Below are 27016 nucleotides of genomic sequence, written 5' to 3'. Positions count from 1 at the left end.
GAGAATCACTTGAACCCAGGAGGTAGAGGTTTCTGTGAGCTGAGATTGCACCACTGCACTTCAGCCTGGGTGACCGTGAGACTCTGTCTCAATAAAACAAAAAAACAAATGTATCTCAATCAAAAGCAAACTCCCCAGCACAGTAATGGTTTATTCTTCATGATGTCCTGGTCAAAACTGTGACATATGGAAACCTTAAGAGCACCCTGCTTCAATTCTATTTTGTGTACTTTTCAATGTTCTACCTAACTTAATACAAGTTAACCCAGTGTCGTCTTGCGAGCTTCCTGTGTGGGCTTAACCAGTGCTGCGTTTTATGGACTGTTCTTATAGTTTAGATTAGGTTCACTAAATTGTATCAGTTTCTCATACAGGTCCCTGGAATTTTGGATCTGTTTAAGTGACTGGTCTGCTATTCTCTGAAAAAAAAAAAAAAAAAACATACCAAGTTACTAATATTGATAACCATATTTGGAGCTGTCCCGAGCAGGGGGTATTTACATTTTAACTGGTGGCACCTAGAAAGAATACCTTGGCATTAGAAATACAAAATAGAGAATTCCAAGGAGGAGTAGGCTGATAGGGACTTAAGTTTGGTGAAGGTCTTTCTCAGGCCTTACAATTCACTATACAGCTTGATTCCTACTCCACTTTCAGGTAGAGTGGACTCTGCTACTAGTGGTGGCCCTGTACATAAGGCTTCTCCTAGTAGGTATTAAGAAAAACTGTGAAAGACTTTGGATCATGAAAAAACATAAACTGGGGGTCCTGTCTAGTATATTTTCTGGATTATCCATGCCTTTGATTGGCTTTGACTTACTTGACAATTCTGTAAATTGTAATGCAACTATTTATTATCTGATGGAATGTAATTGATTACTGCCTTAAGGATATTGACTACTTTGTATCCATTTGTAAGCCCTGTATCATGGGAGAGTAAACTTCTGTAAAAAGCCAGGCAAGAATTGATACTCTGTGGACCATACAACAAATTACATTACAATGTAATTTCATTACAATGAAATGAAACTTTTGTTTTCATTGTAAAATGAAAGCAGCCATAAATGTAATGAATGAGTGTGGGTGTGCTCCAATAAATTTTATTTATAAAAACAGTTGACAGGCCAGATTTGGTCTGAAGGCCATAGTTTGCAGACTCCTGCCCTACCTACTGGTTCTCTCATTAATTAATGAATTGAATAAAGTCTTTGACATGTTTACTTTAAATTTGTATGAAAATTACGATTTGATCTATTTTTTTTTAAAGTTATCCTGTAACAGCCATTTTGTGTTCAGATTGAGGTCAAGTAAAAAATTCAATTTGATTACTTCTTATCAAGTTTTGCCTTCTTGTTAAACTACAAAATCATACTGAAAGATCTTGGGCTTTCTGTTTCAAATCATGTTTTTTAAAAGGAAAATTAAAGGTAGGGGGAGGTGAGGAAGAAGGAAGGAAATCGATAGGCTAAGAATTTAGATTTGGCTTATTTTATCTATAACTGTACTTCTAAAGAAACCTGATACATCAACCAACTCTAATGCATTTTAAAATTTGCAATGATGTGGGCTAAGTACATGGCCACTAAAGAAGTTACATTGTCTGCCTTTCCCTGGGGCTTTTCATTCAGACCATAATGAGTTTGCTACTGCATCTGTCCCAGGACTCCTTGTTGAAAAGCTAGGATCCTATTCTAAGACCCTTCTAGATGAATGAGCACAGGACAGAGTCATTCAGCTCAGAGCTCATCACATAAAACACTTGTAATGCAGAGAATAGATTGAACTATAATCAGCTTCTTTGTGTTTTCAGCTAAATTCTATTGCCAGAGGACAGCCTAGAGGATAGATGTTACTCCTTTCTCTCCACTGTCAGAAATGGCTAAAGCTTTTACAAGATTATTTTTCACCAAGGGTTCAAATGATACATTCATTTCCATTAACTTCACCACTGGACACAATCTGCTAATTGGAATTTTTCTGAACCCTATTGTTACCCTTCGTGGAGTTTATCACAGGCTTCTGAAATTAAACCACCCATTTGTAATTAATGGGCAGACCCTTATCAGGAGCCACCTCATTCATACACAAAATGTTGTCTGCTCACAGACCCAACCTCTCCAATTGGCACTTTCTCACACAGCTGGTCTGATAGCATCATGTTGGAAATGAACCTCCTGTCTTATGCCTGGATTTAGTGAAATAGCAATCCCTCTTTTTTGACCTGCTCAATCCATCCCCTCCCTCCATCCTAATATGCCAGATACAATCAGTGTTTAGCAGTCCAAGGAACATGTGGAAATGAAATTTCATTTCTCTGTATTACTCAGAAGAGAAAAACATCAGCATCTAATCAGGTCACATTACTAGCTTCCTGCTCTGCCTACCTATCAGGTTAGTTAGCTAGTAGTGGTGATGTATGAGCTACTTTAGAGCAACCATTGGCATGAGATGGAAAAGCATCTGTTTCTCAGAATCTGGTGAAAACAGAAGCATCAGAATTAGGATCTGCTGAATTATCTTAGTTTTCAAGGCCAAAGTGTATATAATTTAGAATGGAAGACTAAAATGGACAAAACTTACTTGGGGATAATGTCACAGAACCCATTGGCCTTTAAAAATGTCTATATTGATACATAAAAATCAATTAGATATATAAACCAATAGCCAGCATTGGCATCAGCAGCAGGGATAAAAGTAATACTAATGGCTACTGGGTGTTGAGCACTTTCCATATGCCAGGCACAGGCACAATGCTGGAGTATTTTATTGAGTCCTCACTATGACTTTATGCTATACGCATAATAATTACTCCCATTTTATATCTGAGGAACTCAGTTGTAGAGAAGCTAAGTGCCTTGCCCAAGGTCACATAGCTAGGAAATAGAGAACCCAGAGCTTGACCCCAGGCAGTTTGGTACCAAAGACTCCTGTACTGTTAACGACTATACAATTCCACCCCTAACCAGCAAAAAGCCAGCAATTTGATTGCTTACATCGATAAACAAATGTTAAAATCACAACACTGAATATACAGACATATCTTAAGTACATATTGCAGGTTTTGTTGCATATTAATTAACCTTATTAACTAACGTTCTACCTTAAACCAGACAAACATTATATAGCATTGTTCAAGGTTTGGCAACCCACAGAAGTATTCTTGAGTTCTCATCACATAGATGCCCTTAAGTTTTCAAAAGATAGGAGCTAAATCTATGAGAAAAAAAAGTCATGACTAATTCCATAGGTTATGAAAGTTTGTAATTTCAGAGTTTTAGTTGGAGAAAATCTGGAAAGACATTTTTTTGTCACAGTTAAATTAAGCATTCCATATATTTTTCTTTGCAAAATATGGGTTATAATGAGCGATGGGAACCACAGACTCCAAAAGTAAGGTGCCCCCTGGGATGGATATTAGAGACAAACAAACAAAAAGGTAAAAGACTCCAAAGTAGGAAGGGAATACACAGTGAGTGGCCTTTGGAAAGACAGCCCTCCCTGAAGGCATTTTTTATACAGTGGAGATCTGATGTTGTCCAGGAAATAGTGAAAATGATGTAATGAATCAAACAATGAGTCAATCAGCAGGTGTGGGTTGTTATTGAGATGGGAAAAATGTCAGAAGTAAAGATCTGATCAATGTATCTCTAGCACTGCACAGAGGAATGAAGCCCTAATCTACCAGTGTGAGTGTACAGTTAGCTTTGTAGGCGGCCCTATTGTGGAGCTTGATACAAATAGCTTTTTATGAAAGCCATGATAGTTCTTGGTTCATTTTTTTTTTATAAATCAATGTGTAATTTTCAAATCAAATTTCTCTTGTAGATTGCTTTACTGGAAAGAGGATGCTGACAAGCTGATTTAGAGTTTTCCACATCACTGCTTATCACATGACTAGTGTGAGTTTGGATATCATGATAAAGGTTTCTGCACAAGGCTGAGAACCCAGATGCAGAGACAGTACCACTGAAGGGCCAGGGTAACCAGATTACTATTAAGTACATTATACGATTCATACAAATAAACACTTATAATTTTATATTTTTTCTAATGGGTACTGATATTGATAACAGCACATTTGCCAGTAAAACAAAATCAGAATGAATAAAGAAGAGGAGCTGAGAGCTTGCGTGATAAAAAATGAACTCAGTTGGGCCTCAGAGTGTAAAAGGAAAGTTACAAAAGGGGAGTTCTCACCATTACTCACAAAAGCAGTGTGGGCTGAGCCTGAAAAAAGAAAAAGGCCTTAAAGTAGCCTCCCGGTAGGAAGAGGCCTTAAAAAAAAAGGAGGTGAAAAGGAAACCAGACAAGAAATCCAGAAGCAAAATTCATGTTAAATAATGCCAAAAGCATTCCCTTTGCCCACTTTGCTCCATATGCCTGTCAAATGATGTTTGTTTGGTTGCTTAGTTCATATGTAGCCATCTGACTGAAAGGTTACATGATATGATTGGAGGATAAGACTTGAAAGAAGAAATTTTGTCACATTCATTAAACAATTATTTAATCCCACATTCTTTCCCTCAGTTATCTATACCTGAGGCAAGCCAGGCAGCTGACACTGTTCTCCAGAAGTAGAATACTGCTACTGACCTGTTGGAAGTTGCCCTAAATGTAGGCATAGTCCTCCAGGGCAGCAGGAGTTAATTCCTCTTCCTGTAGCTATCCTTGACCTTTCCAGGAAAGAAACAGTAAAGAGTCCTTTACTATCTTTCAAACCTCTGATAGTGGAAAAGCATCTGCAGGGTTAAATTTTGCATTTTCAACCTTAACTGATTACTGTGGCATAGAGGCATTTGTCATGTTGTTAGACAAAGTGCAGGAGAAAGTAAGGAACAATTATGTAGGACAGCTCAGTTTCTCCAAAGTCAGAGATAGGAGAAGAAATGCGGGTTTATGATTTGAATTACCTATCCAGTTTAGTTTTCTCGAGTGAACACAGTAGCTTTCAAACTTTTTGCTTGATGATGACACAGGAAAAGATGTACCTAAATTGCCACATGGAGAAGTTCAGGCAATCCAGAAATATAAGATCTAGTGCAATGACTGGCTCAGCTCCATGGGCCTTTCAGCCTAGATTTCTGTGTCTGAGGCACAGAAGGTGATGTTGGAAGACATCAGGAATTCCTTGCATGCTATCAATTTCAAAGAAGTGTGGCCCTAATATTTCTGGCTCCTATAAGTAGCCTGTTATGGCTTTAGAAGCTGCAAACATTTCTAAATCCAACCCCTTTTGAGAACATCTTTACCCTTTCACACTGTATTATCTTTTGGGGAGTAATAAGGACAAATTGTTTTATTACATACTGTGGGATTCACGATCTATTACGTCTACAAAAATTCTGGCAGGTTTTAAAAGCTCTCTTTTCTTTCTGATATCCTAACAATTGGTGAGCTAAACCTAGTTCTCTCTCTCTGAAGCTACCATCATTTTAGAAGTTTATCTTCTTTGTCTGTATTTTTTTCAGATTGAAGAATTGTTAGTTTTTAATATCTGTTCCAAATATGGTGGGGGTGGGTTGATTTCCTTCCAGGTAATTTGAAGGGAGTAAACTCAAGGTAGTGGAAACACTGAACTGCATTCCCAGGGAGGTTAGAGACCCCTTACCTTTGGAGACTTTGCAGCACAGAGTGATGCTCCCCGGTGTGCAATTGTTTAGGAATCTCTCTAGGGCATTTTCTCATTCTTGGTATGACTGACATTTGGGGCCAGATAATAATTTGTTGTGTGGGACTGTTCTGTGCATGGTAGAATGTTTAGCAGCATCTCTCGTCTGTATCCACTAGATGACAGTAACAGCTCTCCCTTACCCCCAAGAATTGATAGCCAAAAATATCTCTGGACGTTGCCAGATGTCTCCTGGGAACAATATGATCCTGGTTGGGTTCTGAGTATGAGGCTTCTTTGGCAGTGGCTCACTGGAGCAGGGGGAGGCAGGACTATCTATAATTAGTCATGTCAGTCTTAGCCCCTTCTTATTTCCCAACCTACCGGAAGATTGTGACACACTCTCATCAGTATAGTGCCTCACCAGGACAATGGTTCCCTTTCCCAGGAGAATTTGTTAGAATTTTATTTTTGGTGGGATGTTGAGTTTGAAAAACTCTAAAAGTGCATTGTGCATTATGATAACCCCTAGCCATGTCTGACAATTAAAATTTGAAAAATATTTAAACAATAAAGTTCCTCAGTCACACTGTTTACATTTCAACTACTCCATAGCCATATGACTAACTTATGGGGCAGCATAGATAGAAAAGATTTCCCTCATGGCAGAAAGTTCTGCAGGATAATGCAGCTCTAGAACCTCAGTAATCACTAGACAAGAGACCAGCTGAATCAATCTACACGTCTTAGCAATGAGCAGTAGTTAACATTTACCAAACACTTATGAATGTGCTAGGAAGTTTGCTAAGCTGTTGACATGTAGAAGCTGCCACCATTCATTTCATGGATAAGGAAGCTGAGGCTCAGAAAGGTAAAGTAATTTGTCTAAGGTTACACAGCTACTAAATGGAGGAGCCAGGACTTTAATTCAAATAGGTTGGATCCAAAAGTTTGGGTTGTTAAACAAGCATGATATACAGACTCAAGGTGGTCAGGCGGGAAGATGGATGCCTGGTGGCATCAGAAGCAGACCAGTTGTGCTGACAATCGATAAAAGAGAGGTTTCTCAGTATGTGGGCAGAACACTACATCAGAATAATGTGAATGTAGGCAGTGGTCTAGGAGGAAGGCAATTAGGTGATTAGTACTGTGAGGTCTGGAAACATGAATGGGGGAACTGAGAAGGATATGCGACAGGGACTCCATTACTGGAATTAGTCCAGGATTTCTCAGCCTCAGCACTTTTGACATGTTGGCCCAAATGATTTTTTATTGTGGAGAGTCATCCTATTTATTACAGGGTGTTTGACAGCATCCCTTGCCTTACTCCCTTGATATCAGTAACACCCTGTCACCAACTGTAACAGCCAACAACATCTCTAAACATTGCCAAAATTTCCCCCTCAGGGGCAATGCCAAAATGTCCCCCGGGGGGCAAAATCACCTGCATTTTAGAATGACTGAAGTAGATCATAAAACAGTCTTGGTCACATGACAACAAGGCAAGGGCTTAGGCATAGCTACCAAAATACAAGATTCAGAAAGGACTAGCAGCTTGACTGATTTGAGGCTGCAGTGCTGAGCTATTGCCCTTTAGTTCTAAGAGTCTCTATGGCTAGAAACTGGATTAATCTCAGATTATGGACTAGAAGAGTCATCTCACAGTAATGGATAGAAGAGAATCCGTGGGAATAAAGTGTCTTCAACTGGGGCCATGGAGGACGGGAAGGACTGAAGGGCTACTGTGACAGGGAACTGGGCAGGTCATTATGGAGATTGCCTCTCCATGGCTACCCTTAGCTACACTAAAAAGAAGTCAGTGGACATGTATCTCATGGCAACACCACAGGCCCTTGATTATCATCAGAATAAAAATTCCATAAGTTATAGATATTCTAGGCAAACATTAGGCAAACCTACAATGACTACTATTAATGGTGGTAAACATTTTTTTGTTATTGTTTTTCACTATCATTCCCAAGGTGGGAAACATTTTTGTTAGCTGGTACTACCAGAAGCACTCTAGGGCAATTTTGTATTCAGGATCTTTCTGGTTGAACTCCCCATTTGGGATTTCTGAATGGTTTCTCTTAGAAACAACCATGTATCCAGGAGCCCCTCACTCTGTAGCAGGAATTGACTAGGATTGGGAAGCCATTGAGAAAAGACACCTGGGCCTGAATAACATCAAAATGCTTAGGATCATCTAGCACAGACATTTTAGTGCAACGCATTTCAAGAATATTTCTTCCGTCTTTAGCAGAAAAACAGGATTCAAAAGTCTCTGTTTGGTGGCCATGAGTGTGACCCATCATGATAAGCAATTGATTTTTCAGTACACAATGGTCAGGGTTAAATTACTGTGTCACTAATAAAACAGAAGTCATTTAAAAAATATATAACTTTTGGTTGCCAGGAAAAGTAGCTGAAATCATTTTGTGATTGAACTTATGCCTGTTGTGCTAACATCATTCAATTGCAAGCAAGCTCTTAAACATAATCTGTGACAAGCAAATGCTTTCTAATATGTTTGTAATGCACTGCCTTTAGTCAAATATTTTCCCTCTATCACATTTTGAGAGAAAAACTCAAGAACAATGTCCCCCTCCCATAATTTCTCTGTCTGATATTACTTACAATTTTATTGCTTTGAACTGCAGCTGCATTGTCTATAGTTCAGCCTCAAGCAGAATACCTTTTGCTCTTGTCACAGTAGACCATGTGTTAAAAGAAAGGAGCAGGAGCTTTGTTGTGATTGAGAGAAGGGAGGGCTGCTTTGGCTTCTAGTTCTATTGCTGCTGTCTCTTGCCTGGCTTTCTCACTGTATGCTCTCAGGATAGGTGTGTGGGCTGCTGTCTCCCTAGAGAAAAATAAACTAGGTGCTGATCAAGAGTGAATTAGGGAAACATTGGCTGTCTTGTCCTTATTTCCCTGAAGTCAGACATGCCCAAAATCTGAAACATGAGAAATCAAAGACAGTTTACATATAATGATGACTTTTCAGTCACTTGCAAAACATGTCCGTCTATCTGAAACACATATAGCCAGACACCTCAGAGCTTCAAAGCAGTCTTTCACTCTGCGGTACCTTTTCAGGAACCACAGGTCAGGGATAACCCGAAGGAGGCCTTAAAAAGGACTGGGGTTCTAAATTAAATTTACTACTGCTTAATTTTCTCCTCCATGTTTAGTTAATAGGGGATAAGACTCTCAAAGATGGATGAAACATTGCAAATGGGGAAGGAAATAGAACACCCAGCTCTTGGAGGGCTACACTGATACAGGAATTGCTTGTGTTTTGTTAGAAAAGGGCAACAAAAGTGATTAGGTATGCAAGGAGGAGCCCTAGCTCCCAGCCAACTCTCCATCTGTGGCTTCATTCATATACTTGAGACTCCCTGGAGGCCCCAGACATACAATTGAGAATTCTGGGCAACTGACCCTTACACAGAATTACGTTGGGACTTCTTTCATACCCTGCCAAGGTTGTGTACCATCAAATTAGCATTGCCATGTTTAACTGTTTCAGAAGCTAGAGATTACTACAGCTTGGATTGATTGCAGTGACAGAAGAATGGATTAGATTGCCACTATATTTTGTTTAATCCTGATGGTTGCATGATTAAGTGGACCACAGCTAAACAGTTATTCCCCATAACTCCAGATGTTTTATGCTAGAAATGTGTCAGTGACATCCCTGCCTATGGAATTGTAACTCCCCTGTGGTTTTTATATTTACTGGGGCTTTGTATTCTTGCCTTTCTACTAAACCAATTATGTGTCAGGCACAGCACCTATTTAATGTGCATTTATGAGCTACTTTTAGAACAATTTCAAAATATTGCTCATTTTTTCACAGCATCCCTGTGGGATCATTTAACATTATTCCTTCGTTATTCAGTGTTAAGAAGTTAGGCTATAGAGAGGTTGAGTATTTGTCTCCACCTATCCAACAGTTGAGAGATGAAGTCAACATGAGAATTCCACTCTCAGACTCTGTTCATCATATCATACATCATAGTTGATATATATATTGCAAAATCACAGTTAGAAGAGAGCTTGGAGATGACATAGTCCAGCCTCATAACAGATACATGTTTAACCCTTTTGGTAACACTCCTCCCCAGTAGCCATTCTGCATCTGTTCAAACGTGTGGTGATATGCCATTCCATTTATCTCCAGTGCTGAGATTGTGGTTTTGAAATTGGGTGGCCACATTTCCTTCTTCCTCATCAAACACTACTCAATACTCTCAGGGTCATTTCTCTAGTATATAATTCTTTATTAAGTATGCTTTCCTGGCCAGGCATTGTGGCTCACACCTGTAATCCCAGAACTTTTGGGAGGCTGAGGCAGGCAGATAACTTGAGGCCAGGAGCTCAAGACCAGCCTGGCCAAGGCAAAACCCCATCTCTACTTAAAATACAAAAATTAGCTGGACGTGGTGGTATAGGCCTGTAATCCCAGCTGCTTGGGAGGTTGAGGCATGAGAATAGCTTAAACCCGAGAGGCTGAGGTTGCAGTGAGCTGAGATTGCGCCACTGCACTCCAGCCTGGGTAGTACAGGGAGACTCAGCCTTAAAAAAAAAAAAAAAAAAAAAAAGAATGCTTTTTTGAGCAATGATGTGGCATGCAGCAGGTGGTAAGGATGTATTCCTTGCCTCTTCTTGTCTCCATCCTCAGGGTAGTGGCAGTGGTAGCTGCAGTTTGGTAGCTAACCTGCAGCTATTATTCATGCCCAAGATCTGCAAACCCTCAAAAAGTTTGGGAGATGGTAGACCAGACCAAGACTCATGTAGCCCCATTGGAAGCCATTGCCTTGGAAAATCACCTGGTGCTCTTGGCAGATATGCATGCCAATGAAGGATGAGGGATTAGGCCCTGATCACCCTGGAAATAGCCAATCACAAGCTTAGAGGTAAAGTCCATGGTTCTCTCACCTGTGCTGGGAAAGTCATCAGACTCCCAAGGTTACCAAAAAAAAAAGGAGGAAGGCAGGGGGAGATGGCAGCCAGACCAAACAGCAGATGCTGTGTAACTGTCACTTCATTTACTTTCATTTTTTAATTGATTCATAATTGTACATTTTTATGGACCACAGTGTGATGTTTTGATACATGTATACATTGTATAATCAGACATTTATCTTTTTGCTATTGAGTTGTTTGAGTTTCTTATATATTCTGGGTATTAACTCCATGTCAGATGTATAGTTGACAAATATCTTCTCCTATGCTTTAGGTTGTCTCTTCACTCTGTTATTTCCTTCTCTGTGCAAAAGCTTTTTAGTTTAATGCAATCCCATTTGTCTATTTTGGCTCTTGTTGCCTGTACTTTTAAGCTCTTATCCAAAATATTCTTTCCCAGACCAGTGCCATAAAGTGCTTCCCCTTTGTTTCCTTTGAGTAATTTTATGGTTTCAGGTTTCACATTTATGTCTTAAACCATTTTGAGCTGATTTTCTTAATTTTTAATTTTTATTGGTACACAGTAAGTCTATATATTTGTGGGGTACATGAGATATATTGATACAAGCATATAATGCATAATAATCACATCAGGATTAATGGGTATACACCACCTAACGCATTTTCATTTCTTTGTGGTACAGACAGTCCAATTATACCATTTTAGTTATTTTAAAAATGTACAGTAAAATATTGTTTGTAATCACCCTGCTGTGCTAATACTAGCACTTACTCATTCTATCTAACTATATCTTTGTACCCATTAAACATCTATACTTCCCCTACCCAACCACTATCCTTCCCATCATTCTGTTCTCTGCCGTCATGAATTCAATTGTTTCAACATTTAGCTTTATCAAATGAGTGAGAACATAGAAGTTTTTCTTTCTGCACCTGGCTTATTTCACTTAACATAATGTCCTCTAGTTCTATCCAGGTAGTTGCAAGTGACAGGACCTCATTCTTTTTTATGGCAGAATAGTACTCTATTGTGTATACGTAGCACATTTTCTTTATCCATTCACCTGTTGATTGACAAGTAGGTTGCTTCTAAGTCCTGGCTATTGTGAATAGTGCTGCAATAGATATGGGAGTGCAGATATTACTTCAGCATACTGATTTCCTTTCTTTTGGGCATATAGCTAGCAGTGAGAAATCTGGATCATATGGTAGTTCTATTTTTAGTTTTTTGAGGACACTCCAAACTGTTCTTTGTAGTGATTTTACTAATTTACATTCCCACCAACAGTGTACAAGGGTTCCCTTTTCTCCACATCCTTATCAGCATTTGCTGTTGCCTTTTGGATAAAAGCCATTTTAACTAAGGTGAGATGATAACTCCTTGTAGTTTTGATTTTCATTTCTCTGATGATCAATGATGTCGAGCACCTTTTCCATATACCTGTTTGCCATTTGTATGTGTTCTTTTGAGAAATGTCCTTGCAGATCTTTTGCCTATTTGATAGAATAATAGATTATTTTTTCCTATAGAGTTGTTTGAACTCTTTATGTATTCTGGTTATTAATCCATTGTCAGATGAATAGTGTGCACATATTTTCTCCCATTCTGTAGGCGGCCTCTTCACTTTGTAGATTGTTTCCTTTACTATGCAGAAGCTTTTTAACTTCATGTGGTCCAATTTATCTATTGTTGTTTTAGTTCCCTGTGCTTGAGGGAAATCTTTGCCCAGACCAATATCCTGAAGACTTTTCCCAATGTTTCTTCATAGTCGTTTCATAGTTTGAGGTCTGAGATGTAAACCTTTATTTCATTTTGATTTTATTTTTGTATATGGCAAGAGATATGGGTCTACTTTCACTCTTCTGCACGTGGATATCCAGTTTTCTCAGTGCCATTTATTGAAGAGACTGTCCTTTCCCTTGGCACCTTTGTAGAAAATGAGTTCATTGTAGATGTATGGGTTTATTTCTGGGTTCTCTATTCTGTTCTGCTGGTCTATGTCTGTTTTTATGCCAGCACCAAGCTGCTTTGGTTACTATAGCTCTGTAGTGTGATTTGAAGTCAGGTAATGTGGTTCCTCCAGTTTTGCTCTTTTGCTCAGGATGACTTTGGCTATTCTGGGTCTTTTGTGGTTCTAAACATATTTTAGGATTATTTTTCCTATTTCTGTGAAGAATGCCATTGGCATTTGAATTTAATCTATAGATTGCATTGGATCGTATGGACATTTTAGCAGTATTGATTATTCTAATCCATGAACAGGGAGTATATTTCTATTTTTTGTCCTCTTCAATATCTTGCATCAGTGTTTTATAGTATAAATTATAGAAATCTTTCACTTCTTTGGTTACGTTTATTGCTCAGTGTTTGATTTGTACCTATGGTAAATGAGATTACTTTCTTGATTTCTTTTTCAGATTGTTTGCTGCTGACATACAGAAAGGCTACTGCTTTTTTTGTATCCTCCAACTTTACTAAATTTGTTTATCAGTACTAATAGGTTTTTTGTAACATCATGTCATCTGCAAATAAGGATAATTCAACTTCTTCCTTTCCAATTTGGATGCCCTTTATTTATTTATTTTTTTCTCTTGTCTGACAGCTCTAGCTAGAACTTCTAGTACTATGTTGAATAGCAGTGGTGAAAGTGGGTATCTTGTCTTATTCCTGATCTTAGAGGAAAGGAAAGGATCACTGAGTATGATACTAGCTGTGGTCTGTTATATATGGCTTTTATTGTGCTGAGATGTGTTCCTTGTGTACCCAGTTTTCTGAGGGATTTTATCATGAATGGATGTTGAATGTTATCAAATGTTTCTTCAGCATCAGTTGAGATAATCATATGATTTCTGTCTTTCACTCTGTTGATATTATGGATCACATAGATTGATTTGTGTATGTTGAGTCATCCTTGCATCTCTGGGATAAGACCCCCTTGGCCATGATGAGTGACCTTTTACATGTGTTGTTGAATTCAGTTTGCTACTATTTTGTTGAGTATTTTTGCATCAATGTTCATCAGGAATATTGATCTGTGGTTTCCTTTTTTTGATGGGTGTCTATCTGGCTTTGGTATTAGGGTAGTCAGGCCTTAGAATGAATTAGAAATATTCTCTTCTCTTCCATTATTTCAGGATAGTTTGAGTAGGATTGGGATTAGTTCTTCTTCAAATGTTTGGTAAAATTCAGCTGTGAAACCATCAGGTCCTGGGCTAGTCTTTGCTGGGAATCTTTTAATTACAGCTTTGCAGCTTTGATCTCACTTGTTATTGGTATATTTAGGTTTTGGATTTCTTCATGGTTCTTTCTTAGTAAGCTGGATGTGTCTAGAAATTTATTGATTTCTTCTAGATCTTTTCATTTATTTGAATATGGTTGTTCATAGAAGACTCTTTTAATTTTTGAGGTATCAGGTGTAGTTTCTCCTTTTTAATCTCTGATTTTATTAATTTGCATCTTCTTTTTTTTTTCTTAGTCTGGCTGAAAGTTTGTTGATTTTGATCTTTTCTAAAAATCAGCTTTTCATTTCATTGATCTTTTCTATATTTTGTTTCTATGTCATTTATTTCTGCTCTATTCTTTATTATTTCTTCTACTACTTTTGTGTTTGGTTTGCTCCTGCTTTTGTAGTTCGTTAAAATGCAATATTAGGTCATTTATTTGAGGTTTTTCTACTTTTTTGATGTAAGCACTTAATAGCTATAAACTTTCCTCTTAGTAGTGCCTTCCTTATATCCTACAAATTTTGCTATGTTGTGTTTCCATTTTCATTTGTTTCAAGAAATTTAAAATTTTTCTTCTTAATTTCTATAGGTTCATATATCTCAAGATATGAGATATTATTCCACTATTCTTTCAGGAGCATATTATTTACTTTCTATGTGTTTGTATAGTTTCCAGAGTACCTGTTGTTATTTATTGGTTTATTCCGTTGTGGTTAGAGAAGATGTGGAGTCTCTGTCGCCTAGGCTGGAGTGCAGTGGGACGATCTGGACTCTTTGTACCAAATTATAAACAAGACCTAAGGCCATGTCAGACAAGCATGAAATCACACACCCTGATACTTAAAGAATAAACTATGTTCTGACTGTCACAAGGTTATTCTTTTTATCTAGCAGCTAAACAAACACTGGTCTTGAGATAAGCAAAGTTAAGCAAATTCAGCTCCACTGTATGCTAACTGCCGCCTAGCCGCTTTTGCTTTGATTGGACAAAAGACTGATTTCAGTAACTTTTCCTGATAAAAAGACCACCAACCATGGACTGGTCCTGGCAGTTTTATAGAGGCTGCACACTTGAGTGCCTTGATGTTCCTGCTTTACCTTTTGACATATAGGACCTAATTGTAATACATTTAATGGTTAAGTCTCCACCCTAAAATGAACGTGGGTTGTATGTTATATGCATGTTTGGTCAATATGCATGTGTCAGGATCACCTTCATATATATTCATATTATCTTCTATAACCTGTTAACTATATATGTTTAGCTAATCCATTCAACATAAGGCTCCTACTTCAACCCGTCCTTCAATGTGCCTGTGTCTGGTTTTTGCTGGAGGTTATTCTTCACAGCCTGTGATATGACCACCTTGTAGGCTCTAACCTGTAAAATAAATAGTCTCTTTTTCTAAATTTATAGATCTTGTGTGATTTTTAAGATGAGTCTTATGGTGTTGATTTGGCAGGGTGCTTTGGCTTTGCTTCTGTGTAAGCACAGTAAGGCAGTCCCAGTTTAATTTCCTCAGCTCTAATCAATGTCAACAGTGTCTGCAAGTACCTCAGTGACCTAGGCTGTGGGTATTTGTAGAGGTGGTGATGTCACTGTGCTGGTAATGATGCTGCTGGGTATGTCAGGGATGCGCGGCAGTTCCACCAGTCATGGAAGTGGCTTACCCACTGTGCAGGGCGGCTTGTTCCTTGAAATGCAGGGCACTGTATAGGCTCGGGTGTCAGAGTCACAGCTGTTCTACTGGGTCTAGGCTCCAAGCAATTGGGGTGTGGCATTGCAGCCACTTCTGTGAGTATGATGGAATGACAGTGGGGACTCAGAGAGGGGGAGATACAGTGGCTATTGGCATCCAGAGCAAGATGCATTCTAGGAGTGGTTCTAGTCTCAAGATAGTGCTGTGAGGGAGGGTGCACCATGTGGGCTCCTTCTCTGGAATAATGGAGCCACATGGACTCCAGGCAACTCCCTATACTGGGCTCAGTGTCTGTGAGGACTGTGGGACTCTGCTGTAGCAAGGACTGCAGGTGTCCATGGCAATAATGAGGGCTGCTGGGGATCTTCTGTTTATATTTTCCCCATGATGAGAAGCCCATGCGATCTCTGAGCCAGTCTCAGCAAGAGAGACAGAGTCGCGGAGGCAGGATGCTTTACTTCCCAATCTATGCTGCCATTCTGAGTTTCCCTGCTCCACTGGTAATTCACCAATGCCTTGCCATATTCTGATGTTCTCCCTTAGACACTCTAGTTGAAGTGTAGTTGTTTAATTGTTTTTGTGCTTTTTGTGGAGGGGACAAGTGTTAGGTATCTCTAATCAGCCATCTATCTTGGTGATGTTACTCTGAGTATAAATTTCTTGAAAGCACTAACTGTATCTTTCAATTTTATTGTGAGGCATATGATTAGTAGTCAAAAATACTTAGAAAATTCAATAGAACTAAATAGAGTTAATCATCTGCTGAAACTCTGTCATCAATGAATTGTTCTAGATAGACACTACTTGTAGCTGCTTTATTTATTTGCAGCTCCGTTGTAAATTTTAGCATTTCTGATGATTCCTCAAAGGCAAAGTGGGGTAGTAGAAAGAGTAGCTTGGGAGACAGGAGGTATTTGTGTCAGTTCAGGCTCAGCTGAGTGACTTTGAACAGGTCACTTCAGACCACATGATCTTGAAATTCCCTTCAAGTCCATTCTATGAATGAGGTAAGCTATGTCTACTGAAAGTTAGCACAGATACGTGAGAGGAGGTAACTCAGTTTATCGCTTTGGCCAGTATGATGGCATGCAGTCATTCTGTCCTTTTCTCAATTTAAACTAAATTATTTATTTTCTTGATTTGATTGACACAACCCATTGTTTTCACCTAGAAGTTTGACTTTGGAATGGGAATCAAAGCAAATAATAGAATTATTATTATATCATATCATTAAATTTATTTGTCATATAAAAAAACTGATGCATAAACAAGGTGAATGATCTTCCCAAGGTCATCAGTCTGAGTTATTAACCACTATGTGCTAGTGGGTGCTTAATACATTTTTTGAAGGAATAATGACATTAGCCAGCAGGTGATCAGAGCAACATGGCTTCAACTAGTGGGAGTAAGAGTAGTACTAGCTACCATTTATTGAGGACTTACTAGATATATCATGGACTCTTCTGAGTAATATGCATGTATTATTTCATTGTTTATCACTGAACCAGTATAAAATATACTTTATTATCATTTCTAGTTACAGATGAAGAAATTTGGATTTTAAGAGATTGAATTATTTGTCCAAGGAAACACATGTAATAATTGGCTTACTTCAAAGCCTATGGTCTTTTTACCACTGTAGGCTATCTATACATAGCAGGATGACTCTTATAATTTTCTCCTTGACTTTCTGCTTTCATATTAAGTGTTTGAGATTTATAGACTAGATATTTTGTGTTCCTTCTCTGTGCTCTAGTCACCTGTTTCCAGGCCCTTGGGTGTCCCCCTCCACACTGTGTAATCTCAGCCTGAGAAAAACCAGATAGGAGGAGGAGAAAATGAAATGTCCTGTTGCTGATTTTCTATAATCTCAACACACAAACACTTATCAGTGTTGTTGATATTTAATCTCTCTAGCTCATCTGTGAGACCAGTTTTAATTTTGAGCCATCTGCCACAGACAAATGAGTAATTATGGAAGAGCCTAGAGGGGTGGGCCATGGGGAGAAGGTTGGCTTAGCCTCTTTCCACCTGCTTGCATTGACACAAGTGACCAAGAAAGAAAATTACTTGGGTGAGTTGTTGATACAGAGGCCAGCAGCTCTACCTCCCTGTTGATCAAATCCTTAGACTCTAGTGAAAAAGGAAGGATGACTTTGAGGTCATGCAGCTTGCCTGGCAGCAGAAGGGAGACCATTGCCATCAGGGCCAGGCAGAAGGAGGTAATCTTAGAACTAAGCTGGCTTGTTTACCGGCCTCTTACTCTTATTCTACTGGTGGTGTCTTGTGAGTAGTACCATCTGCCAGCTGGATTCTCCATACTACACAACATGCTAAGTCAAGTGGATGGAGTAAAGCTGAAAATAACAGTTATTGACCTCTGTGTAGCATTTTTCAAACCTTTTGTTTTCAAAAGACTTGGACATATCTTTTTTTTTTTTTTTTGTATATCCACACAGTGTAATAAGAAGCAAAGTAATGATCCGTGCTACAACATGGATGAAATCAAAAAACATTTTGTTAAGTGAAAAAAGCAATACGCAAAAGTCTATATACTGTACAATCCCACACATAAGAAATTCTAGAAAAGGAAAAGCTATGGAGACAGAGATCCAATCACTAGTTGTCATTGGGCATTGATGGAGACAAAGATTGATGATAAATAGAAAAGGACTTTTGGAAGGTGTTTTAAATCTGGTTATGTTGGTGGTTGCACAATTATATATATTTGCCAAAACTCATTAATATATACATAAAATTAGTGGGTTTATATTTTGTAAAATATACCTCCAATACAGTTGTAAAACAAAAGTTTGTGACCATAATACAAAATTATTTTTGTGGTGTTGTTACACAGTATTCATAACCTAAAAGGCTTAGGAAGTTTTCTAGATTAAAAGACACCAAGAAGATATGACAGGTATTTGAAATATATGATAATAGACTGTATAAATAAATTGTTAGCAAGATTATTGTCAGGTCAATTAAAAAAACAGCATTGGTAATATAAAGTGTTAAATTTCCTAAAGTTGAAAACCGAACTGTGCTTATTATAGAATTCACTGCCCTTGTTTTTTGGAAATAATAAAATTAATTAAAAGTTAAGATGTATGAAGTATATAACTTAATGTGAAATGTTTCGGCAAAGATAGATAGATTGATGATAAAAGGATATAGCAATATGTAAATAGAGAATAATAAACAAATGTGGCAAGCTCTTAAACAGTCAGCCTGAACAAAGAATATGGGAGTTACTTGCACTATTTTGGCATCTTTTCTATAAGATTTACATTATTTCTAAATAATAATAAATAAATAATGTATGAAAGGCAAATGCATATCAAGGCTTTAAAAAGGCTACAACTAGCCGGGCCTGGTGGCTCACGCCTGTAATCCCAGCACTTTGGGAGGCTGAGGTGAGCAGATCACCTGAGATCAGAAGCTGGAGATCAGTCTCAACAACATGGAGAAACCCAGTCTCTACTGAAAATACAAAATTAGCCAGGCGTGGTGGCACATGCCTGCAATCCAAGCTACTCAGGAGGCTGAGGCAGGAGAACCGCCTGAACCCAGGAGGTGGAGGTTGCGGTGAGCTGAGAGCACACCATTGCACTCCAGCCTGGGCAACAAGAGCAAAACTCCAACAACAACAAAAGGCTACAATTACATTTATATCACGGCATACCACAGCAGTTACGCCTATGTTGGCTTCAATATCTTTACTCTCAAAAATTATTCACGGAATCCCAAACTCATTACAGTATAATTAAAGTATTAATGTCTCATTATTCAAATGAAAAATGTTTAGTGTAGCAAAAGCCTTAGAAGTTGGTTATAGAAAGACTTAAAAATTATAGGTTAACAAAAGAAACAATGCAATAAGAAAAATTGGCACCAATAAATAAATGCCAAAAATATTACACCAAAATGACAAACTGGCAAAGGACTTACAATAGAGAATTTATGACGAGAAAGCACAATTGCTAAAAAAGCATGGAATTTCTTAATCTCACTGATAATTTCAGATATGCAAATTAAAGAACATAAATTTATTTTTACCAAACACTCAAAGATTTTTTTAAATAATAATCACCAGTGCCAACAAGGATAAAATGATCACATTTATACACTAATGGTGGAAGTAAATAGTTAATTGCTTCAAAATATGCATTCCATAAATATAGGAATTTTTGTTTATTTTGTCCATTTCTATCTCTCTAGAGGCTAGAGCAGTTTCTAGCAAGTGATAGGGACTCCATAAATATTTGTTGAATATATCTTAACCTTATTTCTTTCTCACAACAGTTTTCTGGATTAGGTAGGGCTAGGTATTGTTAGCTTCATTTTACAGATGGTGAAGTTGAGCTGCAGAGAGATTCAAGTGGCTTTGAAGCCCAACCTGCACTTAAGCTAGGGCAGCTCTGCTTGGGTCTATCTTGCATCTGAGTGGGTTTTCATTTAATGAAAGACTGTACTGCTGAAAATGTTTGAGAACCACTTGTTTGGACAAGTATTTCTCATAGAGAGTATAGTGGGTTGAACTGTGTCCCCCAAAAGATATGCTCAAGTCTTAACTCTTGGTACTTGTGAATGTGACCTTATTTGGAAGAAGGGTCTTAGCAGATGTAATCAAGTTAAGATGAGGTCATCCCGGATTAGGGTGGGCACTTAATCAAATTACTGGTATCTTCACAATAAAAGGAAAGGAAGATTTAGATACAGAGACACAAGAGAAATCTATAGAGACAGAAGAAAGATACAGAAAACTCTGACAACAGAGGCAGAGATTGTAGTGATGCAGCTATAAACCAAGGAACACAGAGGATTGCCAGCAACCACCAGAGACTAGCAGAGAGGTATAAAACAGATTCTCCCTTCAGAAGAAACCAGTCATGCTGATCCCTTCTTATCAGACTTCTGACCTCTTGACCTGTGAGAGAAGCCTGTTTTGATGTTTTAAGCCACCCAATTTATGATAATTTGTTATGGAACCCCTAGGAAACAAATACAGAGAGGCACATGGACCTCTTACCTAGAAACAGGTGAGGGTGCATTTGTAAAAATTCTGTTTTCAGGCCTAAATTCCAAGATATTGATTCTGTAGGTATGTAGTGGGGCTCAGGAATCTGCATTTTGACAAGTTTCTCATGTGCACAACAATTAACTTAGAGCTGGTTTTTGGTATACACAGACAAGAGTCTCCTCTCTGGATTGTGGCTGGATTTGCTCTTCATGCTGACAGTACTTCTCTAGTGGTTTCTACAGTCAGTGGCTCAAAGTTAGCAAGCATAATAGACCAGAAATAGGTGGGCATTAGATCTTATGTTGTCTCAAGAATTTTGAAGTCTGAGACTAATTTCAGAGGATTTACCCAACAAAAGTCACAAATTTCCCAGGTTGTCAAAATCTACACCTCAGTAAATAGGCTATGGAGATTAGCAAGTGGGCCAAGAGGGTCAAATTTCTGGAGCAGCAAGACCACAGAGTAACATATAATGTACACACACGCATGTGCACACACACACCCCTGTTTGGTGCAGAAAATTCTACCTGATAGAGTATTATCATCATATTTTTAAAGATTTGATTCTTATTAAAAATGAAAGTCTCCATATCAGTGTTGACTCTTGAAGTTAGTGTCAGCTCCTTATGCCCAGCTCCTGACCTTTATCTGAGAGCGTTTTGATAGAATAAAATAGGGGGAAGACTACAAGAGTCTGCGGTAAGGATAGAGCAGACAGGTTCTTACTACTAGCCTGGAGCTAAAGTCCTTGCATGGTAAAGCCAAGGAAGGCAGTGGCTTATCTTCCCAAGAGTGATGGAGGTCAACTGTGCCCAATCTCCTGGAGAGAAAAGGGAGGGACTCAGTGAAAAAGGGCAATTGTTTGAATTCCATGCGTGGGAGAATGGCCTTCCTGAAAATGGCTTGCCCATCTGAACCAAAGGCACTTCAGAAGGCCTGTGTTTGCTCACATCCCTGATGGCTCCCAGGTAAACAAACTTTGTTTCTATCTCCCAGAAACACAGAGCTCCAGCACTGTAACAGTTATAGTTACTGACATGACTTATCACAGTGATTGTCAGAGCAATTGAAGAAAATGAAATTTAGCAGAGGCTCGTTGTGAAGGTTACGGGGAGAGAGGAGAAACAGAGGAGACGACTGCTGAAGAGACTTGGGAATGGAGCTGACAACTTTGTGGGTTTGTACATACAGTGTGATAGCTAAGTATGGACAAAGTAGGTCTTACATTGTCAATGTGTATGAAAGGGTCCTGATAAAAACCTGCCTGAGCCAAATAGCTTTACCCAGGTTCCATAGGCTTGACTTTCCACTGCCAGTGGGTTCATTACCATAAGTTAAGCACTACCTTTCCCTAGAGAGGTAGTGCCTTTCTTCCTGATTGGCAGAGCCTCAGTATTCACTAGATCATGGAGGAAAAATGGAAAAAATGAGGACTGGGATTACAGGTGGGAGCCACCATGGCTGGCCTCAATTGTTCTTATGGTAAAATAGCGATGATAATAATACTGTCTACCTAACAGAGTTGCTAAGAGGATTAAATGGGATAAGCCATGTCAGATACTTAGCACAGTGCAGGTTGTATGTTACTCATTCACTAAATAAATATTTATGAAGTGCTGGTGTTGTACCAAGAACTTTTCTAGTGATGTAATACAGCAGTGAACAAGAGAGAAATTCCCACTCTCTTGGTTCTGTATTAAATGCTGATAGCGGAGGGGGATTCAGGCCTTTAACTCAAGGAAGTATACTATAATACTATAATATAGTGTCTTTGCTTTCTGCTCCATCAATTACAATTCTTAGTCTGTGAGTTATAACTAAATTTACTTTAAATCTTTTTTGTTAGGCAAATATGAGAACTATGAATTTCATTTAAACTCAGCTTTGGCCATATACCATTAGATTCGATGCTGATTGTTTCTATTATTACTATTTCTAAGAAATTTGCAATTTTTGTTTTGGCATGTGCTATTTCTACTTTTTAGAATGTATTGAGGCATTCCAGTTTTGATGATTTAGTATTTTTGTGCCCTACTATGTGCCTAATTCTGTGCTTCTAAAGAAGAGAGACAGTGAAGAGAGACCTGTCTAACTCGAGGGGTGTTTGGAAAGGACTAGAGGAATACAGGACTGGAAAAGACCGCTGCATGAGGGCATTGAGGTGCTAAACTTCACAGATTGGTGTTGGGGTGCAGAAAATAATTTCCCAAAATATGGCACTTAAGCATGCTGAGTGCTTTGAAAAGTGGAAAGGCCACTGGGTAAGTGGCTCACACCTGTAATCCTAGCACTTTGGGAGGCTGGGGCAAGTGAATTGCCTGAGCTCAAGAGTTAGAGGCCAGCCTGGGCAACATGGTGAAACCCTGTCTCTACCAAAATACAAAATATTAGCCAGGCATGGTGGGACGCACCTGTAGTCCCAGCTACTCGGGAGGCTGAGGCAGGAGAATGCTTGAACCTGGGAGGCATAGGCTGCAGTGAACCGAGATTGTGCCACTGCACTCCAGCCTGGTGACAGAGCAAGACTCCATTTCAAAAAAAAAAAAAAAAAAAAAAAAAAAAAAGGAAAGGCCTCAAAAATAAGCTTCAGACCCAAGCTCTCTCTTTCTGACCTTTCTGTACCTCTTTGTCTCTCTGATCCTTTTTAAGGATACTGAGGGACTTTCTGGAGCTTTCTTATCTGACTAAAAAAGCTTCTTTCCAAAAGAAATGCAATTGTCTTAAGACTCCGTCCCTAGAAATCTAATCAAATCACCAAGAAAGATCAACCATGGAGAAAAGACTGGCAGTCATCACCTTGCCCAGATGGACTTTTCATGTATTTTTCTGAGGGCAGCTGCAAGAGATTACCTAGGGGACTTTATTTGCATAATAAGAAATCATAAAGTGGGGAAAGGATACCCTTTTCAACAAATGGTGTTGGGATAATTGGCTAGCCACATGTAGGAGAAGGAAACTGGATCCTCATCTCTCACCTTATACAAAACTCAACTCAAGATGGATTAAGGACTGAAATCTAAGACCTGAAACTATAAAAATTCTACAAGATAACATTGGAAAAACCCTGCTAGACATTGGCTTATGCAAGGCTTTCATGACCAAGAACCAAAAAGCAAATGCAGTAAAGATAAATTGCTGGAACTTAATTAAACTAAAGAGCTTTTGCACGGCAAAAGGAGCAGTCAGCAGAGTTAACAGACAACACATAGAGTGGGAAAAAAATCTTCACCATCTATATATCTGATAAAGGACTAATATCCAAAGGCTGCAATGAAAATCTCAAGAAAATCAACAAGAAAAAAAAATCCCATCAAAAAGTGGGCTAAGGACATGAATAGATAACTCTCAAAAGAAGATGTACAAATGGCCAACAAACATATGAAAAAATGCTCAATATCACTAATAATCATGGAAGTACAAATAAAAACCACAATTAGATACCACTTCAGTCCTGCTAGAATGGCTATAATTAAAAAAAAAAAAATAGTAGATGTTGGCATGGATGTGGTGAACAGGGAATACTTTTATACTACAGGTGGGAATGTACACTAGTACAGCCACTATGGAAAACAGTGTGGAGATTCCTTAAAGAACTAAATCCAAAGGATTATAAATCGTTCTACTATAAGGACACGTGCACACGAATGTTCATTGCAGCACTGTTTACAATAGCAAAGACCTGGAACCAACCCAAATGCCCATCGATGATAGACTGGACAGGGAAAATGTGGCACATATACACCATGGAATATTATGCAGCCATCAAAAACGATGAGTTTGCGTCCTTTGTAGGGACATAGATGAACCTGGAAGCCATCATTCTCAGCAAACTGACAGAAGAGCAGAAGATCAAACACCACATGTTCTCACTCATAGGCGGGTGTTGAACAATGAGAACACATGGACACAGGGAGGGGAGCACTACACACTGGGGTCAGTTGGGGGGAAATAGGGGAGGGACGGTGGGGGGTGGGGAGCTGGGGAGAGATAGCAAGGGGAGAGATGCCAGATGTAGGTGATAGGGGGAAGGCAGCAAATCACACTGCCACATGTGTACCTATGCAACAATCTTGCATGTTCTTCACATGTACCCCAAAACCCAAAATGCAAAAAAATAAGTAAATGGGGGAAAAAAAAAAGAACTAAAAGTAGAACTACCATTTGATCCAGCAATCCCACTACTGGGTATCTACTCAGAGGAAAAAAAGTCATGATTCGAAAAAGATACTTACAGATGCATGTTTATAGCAGCACAATTCACAATTGCAAAAATGTGGAACCAACCCAAATGCCCATCAATCAACAAGTACATAAAGAAACTGTGGCATATACATACAATGGAATACTACTCAGCCATAAAAAGGAATGAATTAATGGTATATGCAGCAACTTGGATGAAACTGGAGACCATTTTTCTAAATGAAGTAAGTCAGGAATGGAGAGCCAAACATTGTATGTTCTCATTCATAAGTGGAAGCTAAGCTATGAGGATGCAAAGGAATAAGAATGACACAATGGACTTTGAGGACTCGGGGAAAGAGAAGGTGGTAAGGAATAAAAGACTACAAATAGGCTGGAGTGTATACTGTTCAGGTCATGGGTGCACCAAAATCTTACAAATCACCACTAAAAAACTTACTATGTAACTAAAAACTACCTGCTCTCCAATAACCTATGGAAATTAAAAAAAAAAAAAAAAGACAACATTAGTTCTTATGCAGTCCCATCCCTCACTTTCCCTTAACTTGTTGGCAGCATGCAAAGAGAATCATTTATAAAATAATGTCTGCTTCACAGGTCCACACATTTCTCCCCTATGAAGAGAGTATTTATGTCTCCAACATCTGACCTCTCTTTGAGTTTCAACCTTTGTGTATGGTTTCCATGTCCATGTGTATGTTCATAAATTTTGTATGCCCTTTTCTCCTATTAATCTGCTGATCGTAAGTTCATTTTCAGTGAACTTTTAGACAGCAGAAAAGAAGCCGCAAAAGGATGTACAGGAACGACAAGCTTATAATGCTATTTTAGGGAGAATAAGGCAGCATTATTGCTCAGGACTTCTTGAGAGAGGGGAACATGCTAGACACAAGAAGACCAGTTTAGAAGAGTTTTATATTAGTCTAGGACAGCAGTTCTCAAACTTGTTTGCACATGAGAATCCTCTGGAGGGCTTGTTGGGGTCCTACCCCAGAGTTTCTGATTCAATAGGACTGTGGTAGAGGCCTGAGAATTTGCATTTCTAACAAGTTCCCCAGTAATGCTGATGCTGCCAGTCAAGGGACCACACTTTAGGGACCATTCATCTAACAGAGAGATGTTGGGAACCAGAGCCAGACTGGTGAACGATGAACTAGAGAGGAGAGAAAGTTTGTGAAAGATATTTGGAAGGAAGGAACCACAGGACTTGGGGATTGGATATGGGGGCAAGGGAGTCAGACAAATAAAAGATGACCCAAGAGTATCAAACCTAGGTGCCTTGGAGGATATGAGAATCACAGAGGCAAAAACCCAAACATCTGGAGGTGGAGTGTAGTCACTTGACTGGTGCTGGAAAAATATATGAGGCCTTACATCCATAAGTATCTGCAACATGGCACTCAAGTTTAAAAGCCTACTGTATTGGCTTCAGGAGAGAGGCTGATGAGAAGCAGAATGTCCAAGTCTGTATTTTCTCTCTGCTTTTCTAGAATATAACCTTTGAGTACAGGAGGAAACTGAAGATAGAAAGCAGGGTGTACGAAGGTTAGAAGGGGCTTGACTATTCTGGAAACAAAGAACACACCATTAGCTTGCTAAGTATGGGCAAACACAAATAAGGAAAAGGTAATGAGGAAAACTCAGCATGGGCCACATAGGGTAGCTCTAGGATGCTATCTGACATCACTGGTGCAATTTGTGCGATAGAGCTTCTCAATTCCAGACCACCTAACCTTCCCTAGTTTCAGGGCTTCTGACCTGGTGCCCTGTTGTGCCTGGCTATTTCTCAGTCTTTAGGAATTTCTCTTACCTGCTTCTCTCCACTGGGCCGCCTATAGCTGAGCAGAAGCTCCACAGCGCCCACCACTTCCTTGCGTATGGCATAGAGCAATGCATCACCCACATACACACTGTGGTTCAGCAGTAGCTCCATGATCTCCAGGTTCTCGTTCTCAATGGCAATGAGCAGGGCACTCCGGCCCAGGGGGTCCATGCAGTTGATGTTGACATTATAGTAGATCTCAGCCTCCTGAAGGGCCTGCTTCACAGTGGCATAGTCCCCCTTCTCCACAGCATTGAGGAAGGCCTTCTCCTCTGCAGAGAGCTCTGTCTCAGCCCTCACAATTTGCAAGGGGATGCGGTCTCTGTACGGTGAATAGTTGACCTTTTTGTAGTACAGTTGGGCCATGGTTCATAGCAATTTAGAAAGCTGAGTGAGGAAACAGAGAAAGACCAAAAATATTATTAGATACCTGGAGGTCTCAAGTGGACAATTATGGAGGCAGTCTTGCTAAGGAGTTGAAAAATCCCAAGTGACTTCAATGACGCCAT

At 39.0% G+C, this 27016-nt stretch overlaps 1 protein-coding gene across 1 annotated transcript in view; it reads right to left on the bottom strand.

Moving 5' to 3' along the window:
* TRPC5 (transient receptor potential cation channel subfamily C member 5) overlaps positions 1 to 27016 on the bottom strand; it is a 289234-nt gene that overhangs the window by 133822 nt on the left and 128396 nt on the right. Inside the window, exon 4 of the mRNA XM_032250810.1 lies at positions 26496 to 26894. Coding sequence (XP_032106701.1) covers positions 26496 to 26873 — 378 coding nt within the window. The 5' untranslated portion in view covers positions 26874 to 26894. The remainder of the gene's footprint in view (positions 1 to 26495; positions 26895 to 27016) is intronic.

The sequence above is a fragment of the Sapajus apella genome, unplaced genomic scaffold, assembly GCF_009761245.1.
Source record: "Sapajus apella isolate SASKATOON/1434 unplaced genomic scaffold, GSC_monkey_1.0 scaffold73, whole genome shotgun sequence".
NCBI lineage: Eukaryota > Metazoa > Chordata > Mammalia > Primates > Cebidae > Sapajus > Sapajus apella.
The sequence above is the reverse complement of the archived record's forward strand: the minus strand, read 5'-3'. Positions and strand labels throughout refer to the sequence as shown.